Below are 26,918 nucleotides of genomic sequence, written 5' to 3' on the forward strand. Positions count from 1 at the left end.
TCAGACGAGAAGAACGGCCAGGTGCCATGCAAGCGCTGCCCCTCACCCGCGCACGCCCGCAGGCAGGAGCAGGAAAACAATGCGGCCAAATGTCCGCTCGTCAAGTTGACGCTGCAAGAGGAGTCGCTCGATTCGAACTAGGGACCGCCATCATCATCGTCATCATCATCATCATCTCCTCATCGCTCCTTCGCGCCATCTCACCTCATTTCTTCGTGCTGCTAAAGTGTGTGTGTGCTAACCTCACTTGTCTCTCATCCCAGGACTTATCCAGAAAACGTATTAAGTCCCGTCCCCTTCCCTCCCTGCTGACCCCCCCGCGCACATCCAACCCCGCGAGACGGATGCGCGCGTGGAGGACTGCTTTCGGGTTACCATGGAAACAGATCCTTCATGCAGACCCGTACCTTCATCTCTCCCAACCCTGACAGTAGAAGTAGAAGAAAATTCCTTTGGTGTTCCCGATCCCTCGTGTGCATCATGCCCCGCCCCCTCCGTCCCCGCCGGGCATCCTTGCCTCAGCAAACGAGCATTTTGCTAAGAGACTCAACATGCATACCAGCACATGTCCAGTATGCACACTTAAACTCTGGGATGTATTACCGAGGAGACGACACAAGCAGGAGGACGCTCGCCGGATTGTATTTATTTATTTTTTTCCTTTAATGCGCTTTCTTTGAGATGAACTATGTGAAAAATTCTGACTGTACCTGAAATACCGCCGCTGCTGCAAATGAACTGCAAGTGGAAGTCGGGGGGTCTTAATGTGGACGGGCGGGTGGTCATGTGCAAATGAATGATTTATTGTGTTGTACAGACTGCGATCATTTCTGATGTACAAAGTTGAGAGTTGTCTCGTTGTGACAGGATGTTTTGGTAGCCAATAGGAGAAATCATCTGTGTATTTTTGGTCACATGATCATTTTTGTCTTTCATGTTCTCTGCAGCACTTTGTCTTCAGTTCATTCAGACCTCTCTCTCGCTCACGTACTTACCAGCAGTAGGAAAAGAAGAACAAACATTATAATGTGATACATGTGCTTATTTTTGTATTTTTGGCCCTTATTTATTCATCTCACGGTGTCATTTCCTAATTTATTACAACTTGACTATTTATATGAACAAAGCTGTTAGGTCAGTTGAATGTTATTTATTATTACCCTCTTGTGTGTTTGTAAATGGAGCATCATTTGAAGAAAATCAAGATCTAATTTTAGCTGAATGATGAATCTTTTTCCCCAACGACGAGGGGAAAGAGAACTTGTGAAAACAAAAACAAAAAACAACAACAACATACCAGTGATTTAAGAATGTAGACTTAGCCTCTTTTTGGAGAGAGGGAATGCTCTTTTATTGATATTTGTCAGTTTCTATATTATTGTTTGCGTAGGCTGGGCCTGAGAAGGACAACATTGATCTCTTTGTAAATAGACGGTTGCAAACGGGGGTTGATTGTCTTCTTTATCATGCCAGGGATTCCTGTTCTCTACGTTTAGCTTGTATTGCTGTGTGCATGTCAAACATGAGCTTTTCTTTGCATGGCTTTTGGTGTAAACGTTCAACGCTGATCAGTCACCATCAACACTTCCTTTTTATGTTGGCCGACCTTTCCTCACTTTTTATCCTAGCTTATATTTCTGGCCCTATTATTATTATTTTTTTTTTAAATCTTGCCCTCCCACCCGCTGATCATTTCCTCCTCCTCTTTATCTTGCGCACAACGTTTTTGAGCAACGCCTCTCACTCTGTGCCACTCCACGGAGGACTCGGACGTCTGAGCTGTCTTATGTGGGTGCATAGAAGGCACGGGGAGACGAGATCAATACAAAGCAATACCCTCATGTCAACTCTCCTTTGTTTTCTACAAATTGAAAGCAAGCAGCGATTCAGACAGCCAGAGCAGGAACTAAACAGACGGATGTAAATCCCCATTTAACATCAAACTACTGTGAGCATCATCAGTGCTGAAAAAATAAAATCATTCCGTTATGGTGTCTTTACTTTCTTTTTCTTCCCTGAGTACATACTTGTGGTGAGAACCAGAATGTGTTGTTACTAGGGTTGTTACATTGCAAACTTTTTTTTTTTCAGACTATTCCAGTCACCAATACCAAGTACTATTTCCGCATTATAAGGCGCACCTTCAATGAATGACATATTTTAAAACTTTTTCCATATATAAGGCGCGACAGTAGAGGCTGGGGTTACGTTATGCATCCATTAGATGGTGCTGCGCTAAAGGGATTGTCAACAAAACAGTCAAATAGGTCAGTCAAACTTTATTAATATATTACAAACCAGCTTTCTGACAACTCCATTCACTCCCAAAATGTTTTATTATTTTCTCTGAGGTAAAGTATTAGTATTAGCATGCGATCCAAGATGGCGGGATCTTCAGCGCTTGCGTGTCACCGATCGTGCAGGGTCACCGATAGTGTCTTGACAGCGAGACCTGTTGCGGCTCAATATTGATCCATATATAAGGCACACTGGATTATAAGGCGCATGGTCAGCTTTTGAAAAAAATTGAAGGCTTTTAGGTGCGCCTTATAGTGCGGGAAATACGGTACTAGTGATGGGTAAATCAAGCACTTGTAATATTTGTTTACTTCTCTGGCCTTGGTATAAAGTTAAAGACTAGTGAAATGGAAATTGATTACATTTCCACTGCACCTTTAAGCCAAGAGCGCCATCCAGAGGAGTCAAAAACTATCACAAGTGCTTCATGACGCTTCATTTGTCCGTCAATACTCACTACCAAGTACTGATAGCAGTCGTACTTTTGCTACATACAACTGGCCAAAACAAAAACTATGACCGACTGATCCTAAAATGGCCACAAGAGGGCGGCACAAGGGGTGAAGGTTCATACATTCCTTTGAGTTATGTTGACATTTATCTATGTGAAGTTACTGATCAATTGATCAATGTCTTCACATAGATTATCATTAATGACGTTCTTGCATTATTGACAATATTTAAAAAACAACAACAGTTAGATATCAATATGCAACATTTTATTTCTATAAACTATAAAAAGTATTTTTAAACGATAATTTCTACAACATTCCGAGTAAATCACAAGGCCCCGTGACCAGTGAGCTATTTTCAGAACAGCCCACAGGCACCATGTTAGTGACCCCCATCTGGTATATTTTGAGTTCAAGTTTATTGATCTTTTCCAGTCACCTGCATTGCAAGAGCAAACATGTAGTGTTTAAAATGATGCATTACTAAATACCAAAAAGACAATCGGTGTATATACCAACCAAGTATGTTTATTATATAATGTTCAACACAACTTTACAAAATCCCATATTATGATTCTGTTGCTGCAATGCATTTAGCCTCAGCATAGCTAAGCTTAAGTGACTATTAAGAGTCTGCCTTAAGCAGTGAACAAAAAAAAAAAAATGGACTAAAAAAAAACAATAAAAGGAAAGAACCTGTTAAATACTCTGAAATATTTTTTTCCTCATTAAATAGAAACTCAAACTGTGAATTATGTGGTCATTTTGAGGGGCAAATGAAAAGAAACACTTTGCATTATTGATTATTGTCAAATGAGACAAGGCCACAAGTCCAGCATGGCCACGTGTGCTTCATTCAGTCTGGAGAGCCGCTGGCTCCAAGGCAGTCGTTTACTGTTTTGCCCACTAGAGGGCAGCAGTGGCTCACAGTTCCACTTGCATTTCAGCCTCACTTTCTTTTCCATCAGAAGCTTCCTGAGTCCTTTACAAACATTCTGTACACCTCAAATACATCCAGCTGCTCCATCAGTCACCCCGAATGCTCCACGTCAACACGTGTGTTGCCAAAGGGGAAACCATGTCTGTTTTCGCACGTTGTCCTCACACTCTGGACGTGACGTAGAGCGAGCGCAGCCGGCGGGCCAGCGTGACCTCCAGCTCGTCCAGGGGCGAGTCGCCTTGGTTGAGGGCCAACGTGGAGGCGGAGCTGCCTCCTTGTCGGCATCCCAGCAGCAGACACCTGAAGGCCTCTCGCTCCATCAGCGCCGGCATCTGCTGCAGGAAGTATCCTTCACAGAACGAGCTCAGCTCCGCTGACCCGTGCGCCTGACACAAGACAATATGACATGAGATTATGTCTTTCTGCTTCATAAAAAGCAAAAAACATGCAATATGACAAGAAGAGGTGTTGCCTATATATGACGATGTGTGTTACCTTGGCAGCCTTGTAGATGCTAACTGCATTATCCAGGTTGATGTGCCGAGAGCAGATGAGCTCGCAATGTCTCTGCAGCGCCCCCAACTGGAACACACAAGCGGCTGATAACAGCTGAAAGAAACAAGAAGGCACATTTAAACAAGGAAGGTCAAAAGAGTGAAATCTTAAAAGGACACGTTGGTATGTCAACTGAAGTCAATAAAGTGAAAAAGTGATCATGCAAAAATAATTTTCACCTCCAACAAATCAGGCACCCTGGTTTTAAGTGACTCCGTTCCGCCACAGTACAGGTATGACATCATCATCTGAAAACAAATCCAATATTTTGGATTAGATTTGATTGTGCTGCATTATTAAATGATAGACAATATTCTTATATACGTTGAATTTACCTGAAAAACATGATATTTGACATCATTGATTTCAATCTTCTTGTTGGGCGTTGCGTCCGGACCGGAGGACGCCAGCAGAGATTTGAACCTAGAAGAAAGTAAACCATCTTATGACAACGTTTCAAGACAAATATGTTGTTGATGAAGGAATGTGCACCGACCTGTCAGAAGCTGTGATGAGCAAGACTCTGTGGCCGTAGAAGGGTTTTCCTTCAACCAAGAACGTTACATCTGACATCTCCTGGTTATTCAGGAAGTGAGGATCTGCGGGGAAACGTCAACTTTTTAATCATTTTTTGTTTAAAGTGACAACCTGCATCAAAGATTTCAAATCGAAATAGAATAACATCAATTTAACGTGTTCCGTAACCAAATCGATCAAATACAAGATCTGTATCAAGTCTGCTTTCAGAAAACAATGACTGACACTTAATCACGCTGAGTTGTTTTTTTTCCCCCCTCCCCCAAATAAAAGCCCGGCTTGTTGTCCAGTTGTGTCTACATTTTTTCATTTTTGTTGGTACCCGTAGTTCATTTGTATTAATCAATAAATGCTGCAACCTGAAAGCTGCATTGACAGTAAAACGTAAAAACATACTTATTTCATATAGCACCATGCAAATAATACAACTGAAAAAATCCTTTGCGTGTGCACAAAGGCATTTTCCGTGCTGTTCAGCAACGCCACCTTGGTCGGGAGGAACGAAAGAACTGCAGAGCAGTAGTAATCCTAGCGATATAATTTTTTTTTTTTTCTGCTGTAAATTGTCAATGCAGAAATGCAATTGATCTGGCTCGGTCTCTCACTATGCTTCACAATAATAATATAATCATAATAATAACCTCATATCTCTTTTGACAGCTGCATGATCTTTGGAAAAGAATTCTTGTATTGGATATACTGCAATTAGACTGGACAGGTGTACCTGATGCTGCGACCAATCAGTGTATAAAAAGAGAAGAGTCGAGCTCGTACCCAATTGTGCTGAGAGAGTTGCCTTCATCTCGGGGACAGCAGGAAGAGGAGCCGGGCCAAAACAGTGGCTAAAAATATGTGACAACTGTTGGATGATGGCGTCACTCTGCAAAGAAACAACAAACGGAGAACAGTGATCGATTTATTTATTTAATTAAATAATGCAGGCATTTTTTTCTTTTTTTACCTTGGTGGTGCGCAGGATGTTGAACATGAGTGGCAGGCCCACGGTGAGCAGCTCCTCACAGTAATCTTCTTCTCTGATGGAGGTGAACTCCCTGAGGAGGGACAAGGTGACGCCCACCCTGGACTGCTGCTGGGCGCAGCGCAGGGACTCCAGCCACACGTGAAGCTTCCACTGGACGCCTAGCGACAGCCAGGGAGGGGCGTCATTACGCTTGCAAAATTACAAACTTTCTATTGGACGTTTATTGGGGAATTAGTTATGGAAAGAATTTTTGAAGGTTGGCTATTCATCAATGTTTATCTCTTAACTAAAATGTGAAATAGTCTAGTTTTTGTTTCCATCAGTTTTTTTATTACGATACTGAATGGAACCTTTCTGTTTTTTGAAATATTACTCATTTCCTGCACTGACCCAACTCATTCAAAAATTAACAAAAATCCATTCCAAATGTGAAATGAAGAGTCCATTGAAAAAAGTTCCATTCAATATCTTAATAAAAAAAACTATTTCATTATCATTCATTATTTCATTCATATTTCATTCACTATATTCATTTCATTCAATATTCATCATATTGATCAGGTGTTTGTTGTGTTTGCAGGATTATTCAACAATTTACATTTATTATTTATTATTTATATTATTTATATTAATTAATTAATTAATTAATTTTATATTTTATTTATTATTTATTATTTTTATGTTATTTATATTAATATTTATATTTATTATTATTATTATTATTATTTTTATATTGTTTTTGCTATTCAATCTAGTAAATTTTGTGTTGAAGGCTGTTCGAAAGGAAAACAAAAAAACATCTCTCTCCCCTCCCAAACACACACACACACACTGTTAGCTACCGAGCGCTCGCAGCTCCATGGTGACGTCCAGGTATCCATGTTCGGCGCTGTAGTAGCTTGCCTCCTGCAAGGCCTTCATCCTGGCCTTGCACAGCCTGGCCAAGCCTCCCTCCGGTAGAGCCCCCGGACCAGACGAGGGGTTGGGGGGGGTGGAAAGTGGGAGGAAAGGGCAGATCACCGCCTCCTCCCCCTCCACCCCCTCAGCCAGTATCTCCTCCAGAGACAGGATGTCCTCTTGGACCTTCTGAGGCTGAGTCAGGAGCTTTCTCAGCACGTTCCTGATGTGATAAAAGAAAGGAAGTCGAGGTTAGTCGAGAGGACGCGGAGGAGAGAGGCAAAAACGAGCAGGAGAACGTGCGGAGAGATTTATAGGCGCTCGGGTGGCAGTCCATCCATTCGCGGGTTTGACCCTGCTTGTCCGCTTGTCCCTCTCATTGTGGAATGTGACGTGTTGAGTCTGTATTGTGTTCACACATACTCTGAGAGAGCAGGTGTGGAGATTTATGCTACCAGCTGGTGCTCTCAGACAAATGGAGAGTAAAACCAAACGCTGCTCAAACTGCAAGGCAAAGTTGCCATGCAACATGTGCGACGGCTGATATTTCTCTTTGGGCCAGGACTTTCATGTGTTCATGCAGACTATTTATTAATAGACTAAAAAATACATACATTTGTTTAATGGTAATTTTAGACGGACTTGCAAATACATTTAAGTGTATCAAATATGTTTGAATGTACTTGTGGGCTAAAGACTTCCCATGTGCAAGTAAAAAATAAATAAATAAATGGGCTACATTATACAAGAATACATTTGAAAATCAAATGAGTAAACATTGCTTATTCATAATTTTACAGATTTATTATTACATACGTCTGCAGTCTATCATTTTTCCATGCATATACCCAAATGCATTATGGGAATAAAAGAAAAATGGAAAAATGCAATGCAGTCTTAATAATAAATACTATAGGGATAGATGAGTACCAAGAGTCAATACCCGGCCTTATTTCAAGGTATCGGTACTCGCAATGGCAGCTGATAATGTTGATCAATCTGGATAGAGTTTTAAGGAAAAATGCTCTATTGGGAAATATAGGTCTGAATTTAAGATAATCTGTTTTTTTTTTTGGTTTTTTTGGGGGGTGGATGAATCCGAATCATAAGTGGTATTGGTACTTGATATTGATGACTACTATTCGCAGTGATATCGGTCTGAAAAGAAAAACGTGGTATTAAACATCGCCAATAATACATTTAAAACAAAATTATGAATGTTAATAAATAAACAACGTTTACTTTATTGATTTTCGAACACATTAGTAAAATGTCGGCCAACTGCAAAAACATGTTTTTGTTTTGGTTTATTATTTTACTTGCACACATGCAAGTCAATACCCTGACGCATTATGGGTAAACCGGCTAAATTTTTAGCATTACGTTACAAGTATGTTTAAACGTATTCAAACATATTTGCTGGTCAAAAAATGTTTACTCCACATGGGCGTGCTTCCAAACTACACAGTAATGGTGGTTTTTACTAAGTGCTTGACAGTTTATAGAAGTCCTGTAAAAGCAGGACTATAGAGCCTGGTGAAAATGTATGTCAATTGAAAAATGTGTAATATGATTAAAATGCAACACATTATAAAGCATGTAATTACTGATTTTTTTTTTTTAAATAATCAATTTGCATTCCTTGTTTCTTTATTAGTTTTTTTCCCCCCTCTCTGGATGTAGGATGAGTACCTGTGGCCATGTGCTGCAGCGTGACTGAAGCAGTTCATGTTTTCATAGAGGGATGACGTCATGGTGTTCCCGTCACGGGCCTTTGATAATGGGTCAGCACCTCTTGCCAGCAGCAAGGTCACCATCTCATAGTTACCTGGACACAAAGTGATTACATTATGATATGTATTAAAATTATGCTTGCAAGAGTAGATGAGAGCTTAATCTCACGTACACATACTTTTTTTTTTCTAACAGGCGAATTATTCAGTTACTTAGCTATTTGTTGTGCATTAAATAGATCGCATTCCAAAACAGATTTCAAGGCAACATTTAAAGAATTTCAAGCATCTGTTGCAACAACTTGATGCCAAACTGAACATAATTTGTAAAAACGACATTCTGGAACGCTCGTCTTCAATCTGATGATGGTCATCATAGTAGTCATTATGTTGTGGTTTGAAAGCAGCAAATACAGTCATATTGGACTCTTCACACGCTGTCAGTGCACAGTATGCCTGTCCCCTCCCGCAGCTGTGTGTGTGTGCGTCTCAAACGATCCCACCGAGGAATGCTGCCCTGCAGCTTGTAAACTGCCGCAGGCTGAACTCCTCTTCCTCACTAAGGCCTCTGATATTCTTTTTCCAACTCAACAGCATACTCAAACCTCTGTGATGGCACACTACTACCTAGTTGAATGTGGTTGAAGACCATGAGTTTGATAAGAGCAGGGAGGTATGTGCGTGTGTGTGTGCATGGCCACCTGCTGCCGAAGCCAACTGCAACGGTGTGTCGGCCGTGTTTTCCTGCCCATTCCGGACCGCCGCTCCCTCCACACCGGCCCCGGCATCCAACAGTAGCTGCAGAGGCAAACCACGTCCATTCCATTAAACTCACATTTGTCAACGCAACTCTCACACGAGTCATGAGAATGTGTCCGTGTGTTTGTCTTTGCTACAGTATGGGGCTCATATTCCTGGGATTACATCACTGTATTTTAAGCCCTTCCTAAAGGTAACGAATGATGATGATTAAATCTTACCTTTGAAACCATTGCGATGTGATTTTTTATTTTTTTTTTATAAAATATTAGGTTTTTTTTTTTTTGCTGGTTAGTTTTCTAACATGGAAGTAAAACGCCCGGTTCAGTAAAACCCCGCCTCTCCCCGTGTGATTGCCGCACCCCCGGCGAGCCGACTGCAGTCTGCTGTTGGACATCTGCGTTTGAGCACTCCTCTGAATGCAAGCCATCAATTCTTCAATAAACATTTGAAACAAAATGGCTCCTTGCTGCACGAAATCGTGGAGGAAGAGGGAGGGAGAGGAAAGAAGAAGAAGGGGGAGAAAAAAACTGAGCTGGTCTTGAACCAGGGACTTGCTGCTTACAGAGCAAGTAAACTAACCACTATGCCATTCATTCATTAGGTGCAAAAGATTTACTTGTAGTTTACACAAGTGTCAGACAAAACCTTTGGGATTTTAAGACATTGAGTCATTGCACTTTGGCATTGCAAATGTGAAGGATAATTGCTTGCTTTGAATTCATTTGGACAGAATGTTTACTATAAAGGCTACTTTTGTCACTATACCATTGAGGTCTCAGAGAAAGTGGGCGTGCGTTTAGTCCGCAGAGGCGGTGTGGGGGTGGGTCTGCACCTTATGACGTCAAAGACAGCTCGTTTTCTCAGGTTGGGAGGGGCTGGTGCTTGGAGAGCAGAATGACCTAGAATTTCTTAGAGAGGGGTGAATGAAGGAAAACACCACTTCCGTCATGTGTTTGGTGAGGAATTAGCATTTAAACACGGCTAAAATCTCCAAAAAGTTGATTTTTCATGTTGCTCTCCCTTTAGCTACCATTGTGGGGACCGAGTTGTCCTTGTGGGGACATGTTGGCGGGCCCACTAGTTCACACCTCTTTTTTTTTAGGGTCAAGACTTGGTTTTAGAGTTTAGGTTTGGTTGGGGTTAGGTTATAAGGCAATGGTTCGGGTAAGGGGCTAGGAAATGCATTTTGTCAATGAGATGTCCCCACTAGGATACAAATACAAACGTGCGTGTGTGTGTGTGTGTGTGTGTGTGTGTGTTCCCCACCTGCACTACTGAGATGTGGCCGTGCAGCACGGCGAAGGTGAGCGCCGCCCAGTGACGGCTGTCGGGATGCACAGACGGGTGCTTTGGGGAGCACGGAGGAACCTGCCAATTCAGAGTTACACACCATGATCAGACTCCAAATGAAGAGTGTCAGAATGGGGACCACACAATATAAATATATTCACGCTGTCTATGCCGAGTCATGAAAAAAAAGTGCTGTGCTACTGTTGCTACTGCTTTGATGTGATTTGTTTTCTGTGGCATGGTGGAGCATGCGGTTAGCGCGTCTGCCTCACAGTAAATCTCAGCTCAGTATTCCAGCTTGCTCTCAAAATCCAAAAATATTCACAGTAGGCACATGAAAGAAACACTTATTTGTCAATGGGTGTTAATTTGAGTGTGTAACTAGCGACCAGTCCAGGCATGTGCTTCGCCTCGAGCCTAACGACAGCTCATCATGGACATTCTTCGTCTTGTGTGAGGTCAACAATTTCAAAGTGGCGTCATCTGACTAAAAGACTAAATAAGGTTCAAGAAATACATTGCATTTGTTACAGAATATTTACCGCCACATCAGGGTTGGCGCCAGCATCAATCAGCATCTGAACAAGGGCCTCATCTCCGGCGGCGCATGCGTACATCAGAGGGGTCATCCCCTGACACATGAGAGTGGGCAAGAAAAGAAGCAAAGGTCTCTCTCTTAGTAAGTCCACTCTATATGTTCATGTTGCTGTCCTCGCAGGACACAAAAGTATCTTAAAAGGACAACAATCAAAGGCGGATCAGCACCTGATCATCCATGCTGTTGACGCCGTCGGGCCCCAGCAGGTCGATGGCTTGGCCGATGAGATCTGTGCGGCCACAGTTGAGCATCCGGAAGCCCAAGTCCAGGTGGAACTTGTCTGTCGCTGACTTCGAGTCCAAACGCTTGAAGGAGCTGAAGCAGCACTCAGGCCTGATAGGGAGACAAACAAAGGGACAAATTGTCAGCTGAGCAGGCGGCTAAGAATGTAGAATGTAGACTAGTTCATCCAAATGTGCTGCAGACATTTTTTGATTGTAAGAATACATTTTCAGACAAAATCTTAACAGACAAGCTTAAAACCAAGATGATACTTTGGATTTATCTGTTTCATTGTTTCAAGTAGTGCATTCGTAGTAAGTAAGGCTGCTCGATTATGAAAACAATGTTAATCATGATTATCTTTGGTAATAATTGAAATGACAAATATTCAAACATTTATTTTTTTGGTACAAATGAAGAAAATATTTAAGCACGTAAAATTTTTGACAAATAAATTTCTTTGAAACACTATAATTATTTAAGTTCCTTTTGGACCATACTAAATTGATAAAATTAGTTATTTAAAAAAATCATGAATGAAAAAACAAATCAAATATGTTTCCTTGTATAAACAAATATAGCACAATGAAGTTTACTTTCTTAGGTTTGTTGTATAATCTAAATCATTTAAATAGATCTTGTGTGCACTTTTCTATTTAATTAAATTTTATTATTTCCTTTCCGACATATTATTACAACGGATTTCACCGATCACATCTTAACAATAATTTTGAACTCAAGTATGCTCACTATGGTATTAGACATTGTCAAACGAATACTATTTAACAATGTTGACAAAAGTGCATAAAAAAAAGTAAATACAAAACTGCATCAGAATAAAATTAGAGTAGACATTCCACAGAGTGGGTGAGTATATGCGTGTTCACACGTACTTAAGCTGTCTGGGTTCACAATCCAGTCCCGGAAGGAGCAGCCTGGCCGTCTGTCTGACATCATCCGTGTCCACCAGCAGACTCTTACGATGTTCAGCATGAACGATGGCCACTCGGATCCACTCCATCAGAGGCGGCAGCAACAGGAAGGGCCTGGGAAGCAAAATAGATCGACGCATCGCATAAGTGCGACGCAATTGTTAACACTGAAAACTGGGCTCACAAACTGGTTTTAACGTGATTTGGGTTTTCTGTATCAGACACAGTTTGGGAGGAGTTTTTGCTGACTTCTGATGATTCAGACACGTTTCGAAGAAACTCATAAACCGTCTTCACACATGACGTATGTTTGTCTGGCAGCTCTTTCCCTGAAGCGACTTGCCTTTTAAAGCTTCTGTACCCTCCCATTCAGACACTCATAGTCACACATTTACCGTTCGTGTCTCAAGTTGATTCAAACACGACTGTACCAGACACCAATGATACAGAAAATAGAATCAAGAGCAACCAAAAAAGAACTTAAAAGTATACAAATAGATCCGACAGACCCAAAAAATTTTAAATCTGACAGTAGTTGAAGAAAGTTCCTTTGATCACAGAGAAGTACAACAATACACGCCAATCGGGAAGTGTGCTGTGGAATGTGCCCAGGCTGTTTGATTGACTAATCACCTCTGACCTTTGTTTCTCTCCCCATTGTCTATCACACGTCTGCTAATAGCTTTAGGAGCTGACCATGTCTTGTTATCTTTTATCAGTCCCTTCTGCTCTGTATTCCCCCAGCCAATCTACTGTCTATTTGAACACTGGCCAACACTGTGAGTCCCATTCCTGTTTGCTTTTGAAGCAAGCAGTCAGAAAGAATGGTAATCACTGTTTGAACAGTGTTATCATGACTCAGTAAACTGAATTACTTCTGCTGGGATGTTATTATTTATTAGCAACGACCAGCGTTCTTTCGGGGAGATGTTAAGAACCCCAGTGAATACAGGGTGGAGATAAAAGTAGGAGCACTTGAGTAAACACTATTACTATTCATCATGTAGCTACTGCCATTTGATTTGATCATCTCAATTTTTTTTGTGCTCAATTCATATTGTCCATTATGCAATGCAGTGTTTTTTTGTTTGTTTTTTTTATCCAGTCAAAAGTATCTGTTACAGTGATGGTATGTCTTTAGTGAGAACCTACTGCTGAAGGCCATTTGTGTAAATAAAGGGGAGAATAATACAGTTTCCCCACATGGTGCATTTAAGGGCTTAAATGTCTTTCATTTAGCTATTTAAAGCTCATCCAGGCTGTAATGTTAACGAGCAGACAAGTGGCAGGAGCAGGATAAGCAATTAAGAGATGGATGGTCGAAGGGGGTTTGGGGAGCCTGCAGGGATTGTCTGAGTGCTGGGAAATTGGCTTGGAGGCAGGTGTGGTATGTCTATATTAAGAAACGGGGGTGGGTGGTCATTGTGCTTATAGTGCCACTGGTGTAGAGTGATAAGAAAGTCGTGTTTCAATCAATATAGATTCTCTCATTAGGATCCTCACGTATTGGCCTTCTGTACACTTGCGTTCAATTGTCTGTCTTCCTGATGGCCAAAGGGTCGCTAATGTTCTCCCTTCTTAAAATCCGGCGGCAGTGTTGTGACCCGTTTTTGGGCTTTATGATGGTTCTGACCAAGTCATTTCAAAATAAGATATCGCCTACAGGTTAACAATAAAGACATCTCTGACCCACCATTACAGATTGTCCTGTAACTCCTTGCTGCTCTCAATGCATTTACTGCAAAAATGTATGAAACAATCTATCTGTCGCTCTCTACCTTCTTTAATATTAAAGTCAGTTCAATCGGATTTCAGGTCTGCTCTGGGTTATGCCCTACAGCCTGAAATACAAAACCCAACTTTGTCAAAAGTCGTTGCAACATTAAAGTCTGGATGCCTGTTAACAGTGAAACCAGATAGCCCTGACGGCTAGCTGACTGACCCAATGTGCTCAGGCAACATACTGAGAACAGCAGGATAGACAAACTTTCACCCATTTGTTTACACAGAAATATTAGCTCAGAGCATTGGCGCCTTCTTCACTACAACCTGGCTAGCTATAAATTGACGGGCTACTAATTTTTTTTTCAGCCATGTTGGAAAAGTTGAGATACTTTACTCATCAGGAGGTACCACCACACATTTCGCTGACCTAAATAGGCAGAGTGTGATCAAGTCTACGTTTGAACATACTTTCTGCATAGAGGTTATCATCATGGGTTGTAAGTGGTCAAGTTTCCCCCACTGATCTGGAATATGATTACACTTGTAAGGACACCATAGAAGGAGTGTAATAAAATCTGATCTGGCAATGGCACATCATTAAGATCTTATCGCTGCACTACATCTATCCTTCGGCTCCCCTGAAACTCATTATGTGGAGTGATCTCTTTGATTGAGTGATTTAAATTGATCTACGGCATAATAAAAGCTAAATGTTAATACCATACAATTCACACAATAATAGTAATACAACATTCCTAATACAATGCAGTAACAAAACTTACAGCAATAAAAACTAAACACATTTATCAAGAAAAAATACTACCTGTATGCTGAACAAAAAAAAAATATGCAGACACCAAATAGGTTTTCTTAAAAGTTTATCCCATTTCTATAACGATGCTGAGGCACACCACATACTTGATGATGTGTCCCACACAGATTTGGTGGTTTGGGGGTTTCCAGCAAAGATTCAATCAAGGTAGCCACTGAAATTGAATGGGCAATCATCTGTATGATCCACGTGCTAGGCTAGAATAATAATCACAACCAACCCCAACCTGCTGTGCCCCACACCTGCCCCGTTCTGCTCTCATGCTATCACAAGCATGACGTGAATGAACATAAATGTATGAAGCACATTTGACAAAATGGAAACACACTTTATGCTGCACATATAAACTAAACTAAGCTGATTTACACCTAACATTAAGAACTCCAACACTTGTCAGGAGAAGTAAAAGAAAAGCAGGAGTATTTATTTACAACAGTGTCCACCTTTTCAAACTAGCACTGTGTTTGGTCATCATTATTTGCACTTCGAGAAGCCAACAGGCTTTTTCAGATTCATGTGTGACAACTGATTCACTCACGAAAAACTTGATGATCCCATGCATATCCTCATCAAAATCCATGTGCTCCCCATTTGGATGTCAAGACTGGACTCAGTTTGGCAGCCTTTATACATGAGACATGTTTTTTGTTACTTTGGGAGTGTGTCACACAGCTTGTATTGGATGCCTACATGTGCATTTAATTTTGTAACACACAAAAGTATTACACTTACTTTAGCTGACTGCACAATGCATGTCATTATAAAGCCACACTTTTTTTCCCATTTGTTACAACTACATAACGATATAACGATAAAAAGAAAAAAAAAAAGCTCTCAGAATAATAATTATTCTGCAAAGTCAACTGAAACACCAATTTCGGCATTCCTAACCGAATTGCATGCCATTAGCATTTACCACCTCCCAAAATCCTGAAAGCCAGCAGTTTCTGGCCTAATTTGATTTACCTCGATTAAGGTGCAGTTCATCTATCTACATCATCATCATTTACACCTGTATGCTCTTGCTTACCTGTAATTTACCCTCAGAACACTTTTGAAGTTTACATTGCAAAGAAAGGTTGAGGGATTAAAAAAAGTACTTGGTAGTTTAAGGAGGCAATGTTTGAATACTTGTGCTTAAAATAATTTGTTGCGAGCCAAGGCAAATCCTTTATAAATTAGAGATTATAAGGTGTCTTAATGAATCAAAATTACTGAAAAGACAGAGCAGTTGCCTAATCTTGTACTTAGTGTTAGTGTTCAACAAGACAAAAGAAGTCTTACACTGTGAGCTCAAGCTCTCACCTCTCTTTGCTCAGTGCCATACGCGGGGGATCGAGATTAGGATTCTCCATGGACTCCATTTGCGGGCAGCGCAGGAAGTAGTAGAGGGTGTGGAGGGCGTCAGGCGACCAGGACACCGACTGCTGTGGGCGTGAATGGCGGGCTGGACTGAGCCCCGGACGTACTGAGCTTAGGCGCTGCATGTGGTGCATTGCACGGGATACCAGGTCACCTGGAATGTTGAAATTGGAAAAGAGGACATTACATGATTGACAAGATATACATTAGGACTATGCAGAATGAACTTCACATCATCTATACTGGGCAAGTGTTTAGGCCCTTCAACACATGGCAGGGACAGAAACTTGATATCAAACCTTGCAGTTTTCCTATCTAACCGGAATTCCCCTTTTTTTCCTAAACCATTTACATTAAACACTCCTACTCTTATTAATCTCACTCCTTGCATTACCTTTAGCGGTATCTGTCTTTAGTGGCATCATTACGATAAGCACAGCCAGGCTGTAAGGATAAATTGTCATTTATCTTTAATCACTGAAGGAGTGAATACAGTACCATGACAGATAAGTAGATCACTGGCCCCAACAACCCACTTCAACATGATGGTATTTAATCACTACATTCCCCCTATACTGTGATTGTTGTGTTAGTAAATTACTTTGGGATCGCTGACAAAAGTGAATGAATGGGAAACATTTTGAACATTTGAAATGGTAAACAGAGTTTTATTTTAATGAGCTCAGGCTTCTAGTGTGTACAGAGTTGGCAAGTTACCCTCGCGAGTGTAACTTTGCATTGGCAACCACAACTACATCAATCTTAATTTGGAGGGAAACGCTTGAGATGCCGTGATCCTAGAGAGCATTTTGCATGAGTATCAGATGAAAAGAGCAGTGGCTAGACTATCAGCCATCAAAGGAAGGAGAAGAGGAGGGGTCTGTTGGGGGGTTGAGAAAGAACAACGCTGAATGAAGCAGGACAATTTGAACTTGGTATAATATAGCCCTCATTTAGTATGATTACCACAGGGCTAATTTCTAACCGGATTAGCGTGAGTTGGAGAGCACAGGAGTGGGGCTTGTCCAGTGTGTATGGGCACATTAAAGGGTTTAGGTTAGATAGGGTTTGCCCATACTTAAAGCTGAAGGGCCTCCTTTGTGTTAACCACTAACAGCATTCGACCCAGGAGGTCTCATCGGAATTCTTACCCAAGATCGAGAGCCTTTCTCTGGCTTTACAGCCCATATTGTGCCCAGGGGTCTAAACTAGTTGTCAGAGGTCACGCACATGAAATGGTGTATTTCATTCTTAGATTACTTATTAGATTATTTCTAGACCTCTGTGGGGTTCCTGGTGGATTTGAAAATCAACCAAGCAAACTACTTTTGTTTTATCCCTTCAACTCAACATAATTACACAAAATGTATTCTGGATTTGGTCTATAATGAGGACATTTTATTTACTTTTAGACCCTGTAAAGTGAATTCAGTGATTGTTTCTAAATCCATTATACATATTAGAACAATTGTTGAAAACATGCTAAGACTGAGGTCTGTGAAGTACTCAACTGTGGAGATACAGAAGTCAACTGGATGCTGAAACGGCACCCATGCTGCACTTGGAGTGACTCCAAGTTTCACATAGATGGTGGAGGACTAATGACTAATTTAATAAATCTGGTTTGGTCCAAAAGGAACTTGCATAAATATAGTGTTTCAAATAAATGTATTTTTCTTAAGATTTTGTACATGTTTAAACATTTTCTTGTTTTGTACAAAAAAACAAAAAAACAACAACAAATAATTGTCCTAATTGTGACCTCAATTATTACCAAATTAATCATGATTATGTTCTTCATAATCAAGCAGCCAGTATCCTGTCAACCAGATTCCATCGTACGCGTTATATTTTGGTCCAACCCCACTCTAAAGATCCAGCAGGACTGAGCAGTCGAGTACAGATATTTCTGTGTCTCATATTAGAGTGCCAAGTATTTTGGTTGTGTGTACGGGTATCAGTGAGCATGTTGTCTGTGTGCCTGTTTGTGTTTGAAGGCATGAAAGGGTGTGCAGCATGCCAGCCCTGCCCAGAGCAGCTTACATTCATACCACCAGAGTGGTGCGGCACAAAGAGCCCACTGAGCAAGTGGAAGAAAGAGTTTGTGCTCACTTTCTTAATGTCCATCTAACGACAGTGGCGTATGAACGTGGCCTTGTGCTTGAGGAACAAATGGCAAAGTGTTACCTCGTTTGAGTGTGGAAACCTAACCTGCACTTGCACCAGCACTAATTTCTATGACCCGATTTCACAACAACCTTTCCATCGTTAGCCCAGACCAAAACACAGTGTATCCAGTATGTACACAATTCTCCTCGACCTTTCTTTCAACCCTGTCTGTGTTTCTTCCTCTATTTTGGTGACCCTGTAAATATTTTGAGGCCACTTTCATACACCATCACATGCCATAATTTTTAACAGTAAATTTAGAATGTTATGACATGATGTGTACATATCTCCCACATGATACAACTCACAAAGATTCTTGCCTAAGTGCACTTATTGTCTTTGTTTTGTACTGTTATCCTTATTAACATAGCAACTGTGGCTCTCCTTTCCCCACACGTGAGGGCATTAAGTATAGTAAAAATAATAATAATAATAAATCCATAAAAATTAAATACATGTAAAATATATGCAACGTAATTGGGATATCCACAAAACAAAATGTGATGTAACTAACTGTGTTTAACAGAATTGCAATGTCGCAGAGTATAATCCAAAGGAAAGTTGCATGTGATTATATTATCTTTCAGCTGTCTTGTTCCGAGTTCAGCACTTTATAATTTTTAATATTTAAGACATGCAATAGCTGGTCACATTTTCTGCTTTGCAACAGGCCTATGTTTAACTTCACAGAGGACCAGTGTGCTTAAGTAGACATGACTTACTGAGTTCAGAGATGCTGCCCACACAGGTAGCTAGCAGTGACTGTTCCAGCGTCCTGAGCTCCAGTTGGGCATAGGCATCCTCCCTGCAGTCGACAGACGTCTGATGATTCTCTGTGTAGGGACTGAAATGGGCTGGCAGTGACAAAACACCTAGGACAGGGAAAATGGGGAAAAAACACGTTCATGATGGGTTAAATACTTTTTCAGAAAAGCAAACAAAATTTCAACACTGTCGTCCTAGAAAATTTTAATCTGATAATATTACTAGAGGTAATGCGTGACAGTAAATACAATAAAAGGTTTGCTTGGGATCATCCCACCAGCATCTTGCCACTCACTCAAACTTTTTGTTGAGACCAAGATCCGCACAGACAAATAAAATCAAAACTAATGCAGAAAACAATATGTAGGATTTGCAATTTGTTTTCACAAGACAATATATTTTAGAAATAAACAAGTTCTTAATTATAACAATGAACTTTAAAAGGGGATCAAGTTGTAATACTGCCAAATCCTTGAACATTAAATACTGTGGGAAAGGACTGGTTCTCAAGAGTTTATAGCATTCATGGAACAAGACAAAATAATTAATTTTAATACTACGCCACATGGATCTGCTGAAATGAGGGACAGTCTCATAAGGGATTACCTTCTCATATTTATGAAATGTTCTCCCTAACAAAAGGGGTATATTCATGTAATCTTGGAAAGAACACATTTTTAAAATTGACAAAGCAAGAAAGACCTATCTAAAAAAAAAGAAAGAAAAAAAACTTATTAAAGATTAAACTAATGCACCCCTTGTGGTAGCTTTCCCTCTGAAGTGAATTAAAATAGTATAATCAGGTTTAGCTGCCCCAAAACTGTGGCAGCTGCTTCCCTCCTCAGCAAGCACTTGTTCCTTTGCCAAAAGCATGTTTTAATCACACAAATCACATTTTTAAAGTATCAGGTTAACCTTTTGAAATATAGGTAAGTTGACAACACTACAATGCAGTCTTCCTGTGAGACGACTCCTGTGACATGTGCAACAAAGTTCAAACTCGTCATATACTCACGACTCAGACTTTGTAATATACTATCTGGCTAGAGTTAACTTTGAGTCAGAGGTCACGAGTAGGAAGGAACTAGTTGGCCAATTTTGAAGGCACATTGTGGAGTTTAAAATGTTAATGATAAAGATTTTTCTACATCATGCATGCGCCGCCATGCCCAGATGAGTAGAAAGAGCTTTGACTTTTTACCTGCGACTGTGCCTATCAGATTGTATCTTCCCTTCAAAATACAGAGTTCATTCAGGCACACATATTCACATGTGTACAATGAATAAGCTTGACACAGAGGCTGCAGTTACACTCTAGGCCAGATGTGGCAGTCGTGAGTAAAAAACTGACCAATTCCACAATGCACCTTTAAGGAACTGTGATAGAGCAGCATTTGTTAACGAGCAGTCATGTTAAAGAAACTACTCTTATTGGGAAATGTGTTGAATTGTTTGTGTCTTTAAGTGAATTTGCTCATGGTGTTCATTTCATGGTCCATTTCATTTTATGACCTAATACAAACACGCTGTACTACAGCATGTAAATACTCATCAACAACATTACAGCCTTGAGCAACAACATGGTGCTAGTTGTAGACTATCTCCACCATTAGTGGATCTCTTTATTCCTCTTTGCCAACCCCAGAAAGAAAGTAAAAAAATAAAAAATAAAAAAAATGGAAGAAATACAGTACTTTATTATTGACAATGTGTGAGACATTCCTAGTTTAGAATGTTGCATCTGCCAAACCAAGGATTTATTATTACGGGACCAAAAGGTGCAAAAACCGACCAGGATTCTATCTTTGTGTTACGGTGTGGAGGGTTGAGGACCCATGTACAGGGAAGCAGGGCGAGGAGGCAGAGGTGCAGTGCAGTCAAAAAAGGGATTTAATTAAACAAAAACAAGGACGTAAGCCAGGATCTGGCTGACAAACAAAACAACAATATCCAAAAAACAAGCAAGGCAAAACATGGTGAAGCTACAGTACAAAAACAGACAGTATGACGGGAGGAAACCATAATGAATCAACACACACACAAGGGAGATAAGAGACTGTATACACATATCTATCATATCATATCACACACTATCGTTGCCTCTGATACCGCAATGTCAGTATCTGCAGCACTGTATCAGAAAGGAACATGGTGGTATTGATTTGCAGAAACACAAGTAGCACGTCAAGGAGCAGAGTGGTATCTTCAAAAAACAAAAGAAAGCTCACACAACGGTTACATATTGACAGGTAGCTCCAAAATCTGTAAGTGGTCCACCACATGTAACATTGTGGTTGTAATGTCTCATTTTGTGGAACCGCTCAATGACGTCAATGATCAGACATTATACCCGGTCACAAAAGGTGCATAAAATGCAAACTATGGCCACTATAGTTGATCATACCGCTGTAAAGTGTAGTTTTAACCCTGCTGGAGCAACACTGACTGACTCAACAATGAGGTCTCTTACAGAAATGTTACTTCAGCTCTCTGTGGTGCCCCTCTCGCACTTTCCCTGTGCAATCCAATGTGTATGTGCTGACTCCCCATTCCAAAACAAAGGGATTGGCTGTCTCTCGCAGAGCGCTACAAACACAAAGAACATCAGACAGGAAAAAAAAGAAAGAAAGAAAAACACTTTCAAAGGCAAAAATACTGACAATGTTTGTATTTCCCTTCTGCTACTTGAGTATTTTGTTTTATTGTACGAACTTGACGTGAAGCATACATACATGCTTTCAGTTACAGATTGGATTAGATTAATACTTAGCTGCTGAACACTCTCCTGAACTGCTTCACTCTTGAATTACTCAAATTCATCAAATGAAAATATCACCCATAGCCGTGATTGGTTAAAAACAAACATCTAGAATGTCGCATCGTCCAATCAGCTCGAATTATTGTACAGAATGTCTCGCCTTTTCCAGATGAAATTAGTGTGGAGCGGTACCAGATGGATTGGCTATTGCCAAGTTACAGATATATATGAATACTAGATTTTGCGTGGGCATGGTGATGTGATGAGCGTAGGGCTTCCATACTATATGTAAATCCGTGAATGAGCAGCGCTCGCCGGAACAGCTTTTGAGGATTAAAAAACAAACAAACAAAAAAAACTTGTATTCAAAGAGATGACAAGAATAATTCTTGGAAATTGTCTCTCACTTGCATTGGTAAAAGTGTGTATAAAATTAAAATGTGATTTTGGATGTGTGCATGAATACTGATGGGAGTGAGCACTAACATGACACACTAATTCGCTCGCCTTGCAAATGCAAAGAGTATTCAAGGAGATAGTTATTTCATTGAGATTATGCCCTTTTATACTCTATTATTATTACTCTATTATGGTTTAATTATTGAGGTTCACCCGAAAAATGCCATGTGGGAATCATGGCTACAAATCACAGCTCAAGCATACCACAAACTCATGGTCGCCCCCAGTCATCAAACTATCTCTGAAAAACATGCATAACATTTCAACCAAGCTGTCACTCACAGCACTGTCTAGTAAACTGCACTAAGGCCAAAACGCAACGTGTTTTCATTATTTGATTGGGCAAAGGTTTTGCCAAGCCACACTTTCACTTCAGCACAAATGTGACTTGATGAGTTCTGTCAAATAAACAGCTAAAATTTCAACGTGAATTTCATTTTCTTTCGTTCAAACGTACATGCATCCTTGGACTAATTTATGTGCTAATTTGTTATGTTGGGGGGGACATGGTTATCTTTACTCAAAGAATGTGTGTATTGTGCATGTGTGTATACAAACACCCAACTGTCAGCCTTGCAATAAGAACAGCCTCTTCATTCACTACAGGGTGGATCAGAGAGCCAGGAAAGGAGCTTCAAAGTCACTTCCTGTAGCGCGAATGGGGCCGTTATTTAGGACAAGGAGGCTTTAAGCTTGCTCCTGTGTGGAAGGTGGATGATGAAGAATGGAAAATCCCTCAATAGTTCACATTTTAACAGGACTGTTGTTCCATGTTCTTTCACCCACCATGACCTGATATCCTTGGTCAGAGAAAATACACAAACACACATTGACTTTTCCCGTCAGTAAATGCTCCAACCATCTATTTCATCCATACCACTGTGTTATCAGTGTCCTTGCAGAACTCTTTTATTGGAGGCACATCTTAAGAGTGTAAACAAGTGGAGTGGGAAATGTGGGTATGTTCAGTATGTGGTTACATGTGGATTATATGAGTTAGCGTTATTTGCTATATAGTTGTAAACAGAAGGATTCACCATGTAGGGTCAAAAAAATGTTTGCTTGGCCTGGTGGGTCCTCCTCATGATCCTTATCTAAACAGACTTCAAATGGGACAGAGGGGCATTTAGGAAGCCTACATGGTCTATTAGTGCTGGGGCTAAAAATAATCATCCGTTTGAAAAGTAAACACGTCTACAAACTAAACGTACGATTCTGGATACAGTGAAGCATTTATGCATTGAATTACCTTACACATTACAGTCTGGATTGAACCAGCAGGTACTTTAACACCCATTCGTGTCATGTACAAGCACTCATGCTGGCCTTTAAGACGATGATAAGGTCTGCACAAGTCCGGACACCTCGAGTGACATGAGTCATGGGTCAGAGGTAGTGAGCAGCTGGACCTAACAACACAATGACCTTATCAGCTGTGAAGGAGGAGGTTTCCCCAAAAGACTAAGTTAAAACACCTACTCACATTGCCAATACTGAATGATGTCAATTAACAGGAAGCTAAAAAAAATAAATAAATAAGTGGTTCCTGAATTTGGTCTTTGTAAAAGAATACATATTGCAAATATGAAAAGTGTGGCTCCTAAATTGGGTTTCATAGAACCGTAGGCACCCCTGTGGCCCAGGACAAGACAAATGTGTAGTCTAAAATAAAACAGCATATACTTAGTGGTTAAATGTTTTGTTTTTTATTTATTTATTTATTTATTTTTTAATTTATATGTGGATCTCAGCTGTTCGTGTTAACCAACTACACACAGCTGGTTGCATTAAGTTGCAAACAGCCCCCAGAAGCCTCTCGACTCAACTGGGAAGTTGTCCTGTGATCCAGTTTGATATTATCCATAGAGGATTGTATCTGGAGGTTAATAAGTTAGATTTCGTTTTGCAACACATTCTAAAAACAGCTTACTTGCCATTATTGGTAAAAGTAACCTGCAGGTGTGAGCAGAACAATAAATCTAAAAATATATTACTGACTGTGGAAAAAAAGCACAATTCATGAAAATAAAATAAAAAAAACCTCCATGATTAATGATGAATAAATTAGTGTAAATGCAATGTTAAAAAAAAAAAGTAATAATAATCTGCACAGTGCACACACTCACACATACGCATGCGCACATGCCGGATGAGAGTGGATTTTCCATGCCTGCCTTTGCTTTCCCACAGTCCTGAAAAATATCATATAAGCTCCTCAGCACAACTAACCCTAATCCTAAACATGACTTCAAAATCCCTTCTTCAAGCTCCTACTTTCTCCTTCTTTCTTCCAGACTTCTCTGCCCCCCGCTTTTCTCTGTAATCATGTTTTATACAGTTTACATTCCAGGCCAACTGTGGTGCCTGTGGCAATCTGGTCCCATTCAAAAGTCCCTTCTTCCATATGTGATGCCACTTCACATCACATGCAGCAAATGGACAGCATAGCGCCATTACTGGATCACATAGTTTTATAGATTTCGCTAGTTTATTGTCTGGTAAATGGGGATAATAATATACATCACAAGGCTGGTTTTGTTTCCTCTCATGATAAAGTATGGTGGCTATTACAAGCACTAGTCTGCAATTGCAAAATCACACCCATTCACACACTTCAAAAACTCACCCTTGTATAACAATCCACATTTTAATGGTGAGATGATGTCATCATCCAAAACACATCCAAAGAGCTCAGCTTGACAAATATAAATATAATTAATAGAAAATAACTGGCAAAATTCAAGAATTAAAGTGTCCATGTTTAAAGTCCACTTAAAAGCTTACTGGCCACAACAATTCAACTGTTTTATTTTTGTGACAAATTAAAACAAATTTGTTTGTGAAATTGAATTTGAACAAATTGTTCCCATTCTGTCAGTGATTCTCTCCTTCTCAGCTGATCAACAGAAACAACAGATAAAGGCTGCACCCTCATTGCATCAGATTCTATTTCCATCCATGTCTTGCTCTCACTTCCTTGAAATTTCCTTGGCAAGGTAAGACAGGTGACTTAGCACATGCTGTTTGTTTCCGCACTCAGGCAAATCAGTTCACAAAAATCAACTCAAAGCACAGCACAATCAAACCTCTCCAACTGGCTATAATGTATGTTCTACTGGAGCTCCTATAAACCAGTGAGTGGTTTTGATCCAGAGACTTAGAATTTGATGTTTCAAAGGACTAAGATCCAAAATCACTGTTACAAATCTAAAGCAGCTTTCTACCGATTAACATTCCATGTTGGGCACTGGAGAGAGCAAAATCATGACGCACAACAGACTGTGTCAAATGAGGAAAAGGAACGATGGCTACTGGGGGCTGGTGGGAGCTAGGACGTCCTGTGCAAGGATTATGACTCACCATTTTAAATACCTCTTCTTTTGCCTGCTGATCCCTGCAAATATTTGGAATCACTTTCGCTACAGAGTGGAAAAGACAACTGGAAAAAAAAAAAAAAAAAAAAAAAAGAGTTGATCTATAGGGTTGTATCACATTCACATAATTTAACATACCACCACACGTCGACGACTGAGTACACCAAAGTCCCTGCAACACAGATAAGCCAAAGCAATAGCGTGAGTACCTGCAGCCAATGATGGCCAAGTGGGGCATATCATCATGAATCATTTGAGTCGGGTGTGTCTTGACCGTTAATGGTTAAAAATGTTAATCTCGTCTAATTCCTATAGTCTGTTTTTGTCTTTTTAAAGACAAAAAAGGTTTTTTTTGTTTACCTTTACTAGTAAAGGCGGCAGTGGATGCCAAAACTAGTAAATGTAAAGAAAAAAAACCCTTTTTTTTGCCTTTAAAAAGAAAAAAAAAAACAGTGACTGTGTGTCTCGACCTCTGATCAACACCTGAGGCTGATTCACCGAACCCAGGTTAAGAACCACTGCATTAGACAGTAAAACATGGGTTGAGTGTGAGTGTGCATTATTTTGCAGAAACACACTGAATGGACAAGCCATTGCTGAGAAAGTTTTTTGTCTGTTATAACAAATGAGGCCAGTCCGTACATAGACCACACATACCATGCCGTTGTTAACAAAAACATTGTGCAGTGTGAAATAAAGAAAGCACACAATACTAGGGCATGCACAAGTCATAACATCAGTTTGGCGGAAAGGGTGGGTAGGGCACCTCAGATAATCTATCTGGATATCAATGTCAGGATAGAATGTGTAAGAAACCACAAAAGTGGCAATAAATTAATGGACCACCCAACCTCAGGCTTAAAAAGATAGCCTAGCCTATTTCTGCAGTGGTCACTAAGGAGTCATCCAAGGCACAAATCATGTGTACGAGTCATTCTGGCTGATGACAGCAATGTACAACTCTCAACAGTGTGTGTTTGTCTGGGAGAGTGTGAGTGATTGGTTGTGTATAGGAGGTGGATTATGCAGTAGGTGTAGCCCTCTCATTCAACAGCCTGCAACACCCATTTGACCCAAGGGGGTTAAGAGCTTACCCCCTGACCCGCAACACACAGACACACACGCAAGCAGAAGGAGGTGTGTCCACACGTCAAATGGAGGCTGCTAAAAAGGACTGCGCTCTAAGCACATTTGTCCCATGCTCGCCCTAAAAGTATCACAACCAGCACACAACAAAACATTTATGGGAGACCAAATAGGGGGCAGGTGTTGATTA

General features: G+C 40.4%; 2 protein-coding genes across 6 annotated transcripts in view; one reads left to right on the plus strand and one right to left on the minus strand.

The window, feature by feature from the left end:
- The window catches only part of brsk2a (BR serine/threonine kinase 2a), a 188,995-nt gene extending 186,995 nt beyond the window's left edge, over positions 1-2,000 (plus strand). For 4 of the 5 annotated variants that reach the window (XM_077515990.1, XM_077515994.1, XM_077515992.1 and 1 more), the window contains one exon: positions 5-2,000. In XM_077515990.1, coding sequence (XP_077372116.1) covers positions 5-141 — 137 coding nt within the window. In that variant the 3' untranslated portion in view covers positions 142-2,000. The remainder of the gene's footprint in view (positions 1-4) is intronic. The other variant, XM_077515993.1, reaches the window with a different exon arrangement.
- Positions 2,001-3,258: 1,258 nt separating this feature from the next.
- Positions 3,259-26,918, minus strand: part of abtb2b (ankyrin repeat and BTB (POZ) domain containing 2b) — a 40,416-nt gene continuing 16,756 nt past the window's right edge. The window contains exons 2-17 of the mRNA XM_077515997.1: positions 19,009-19,158; positions 16,061-16,271; positions 12,160-12,312; positions 11,212-11,377; positions 10,989-11,078; positions 10,423-10,524; positions 9,096-9,192; positions 8,354-8,489; positions 6,607-6,884; positions 5,744-5,922; positions 5,557-5,662; positions 4,742-4,844; positions 4,581-4,668; positions 4,425-4,493; positions 4,186-4,299; positions 3,259-4,076 (exon numbers count right to left, since the gene is read on the minus strand). Coding sequence (XP_077372123.1) covers positions 3,852-4,076; positions 4,186-4,299; positions 4,425-4,493; positions 4,581-4,668; positions 4,742-4,844; positions 5,557-5,662; positions 5,744-5,922; positions 6,607-6,884; positions 8,354-8,489; positions 9,096-9,192; positions 10,423-10,524; positions 10,989-11,078; positions 11,212-11,377; positions 12,160-12,312; positions 16,061-16,271; positions 19,009-19,158 — 2,267 coding nt within the window. The 3' untranslated portion in view covers positions 3,259-3,851. The remainder of the gene's footprint in view (positions 4,077-4,185; positions 4,300-4,424; positions 4,494-4,580; positions 4,669-4,741; positions 4,845-5,556; positions 5,663-5,743; positions 5,923-6,606; positions 6,885-8,353; positions 8,490-9,095; positions 9,193-10,422; positions 10,525-10,988; positions 11,079-11,211; positions 11,378-12,159; positions 12,313-16,060; positions 16,272-19,008; positions 19,159-26,918) is intronic.

The sequence above is a fragment of the Festucalex cinctus genome, chromosome 3 (assembly GCF_051991245.1).
Source record: "Festucalex cinctus isolate MCC-2025b chromosome 3, RoL_Fcin_1.0, whole genome shotgun sequence".
NCBI classification, from domain to species: Eukaryota; Metazoa; Chordata; class Actinopteri; order Syngnathiformes; family Syngnathidae; genus Festucalex; species Festucalex cinctus.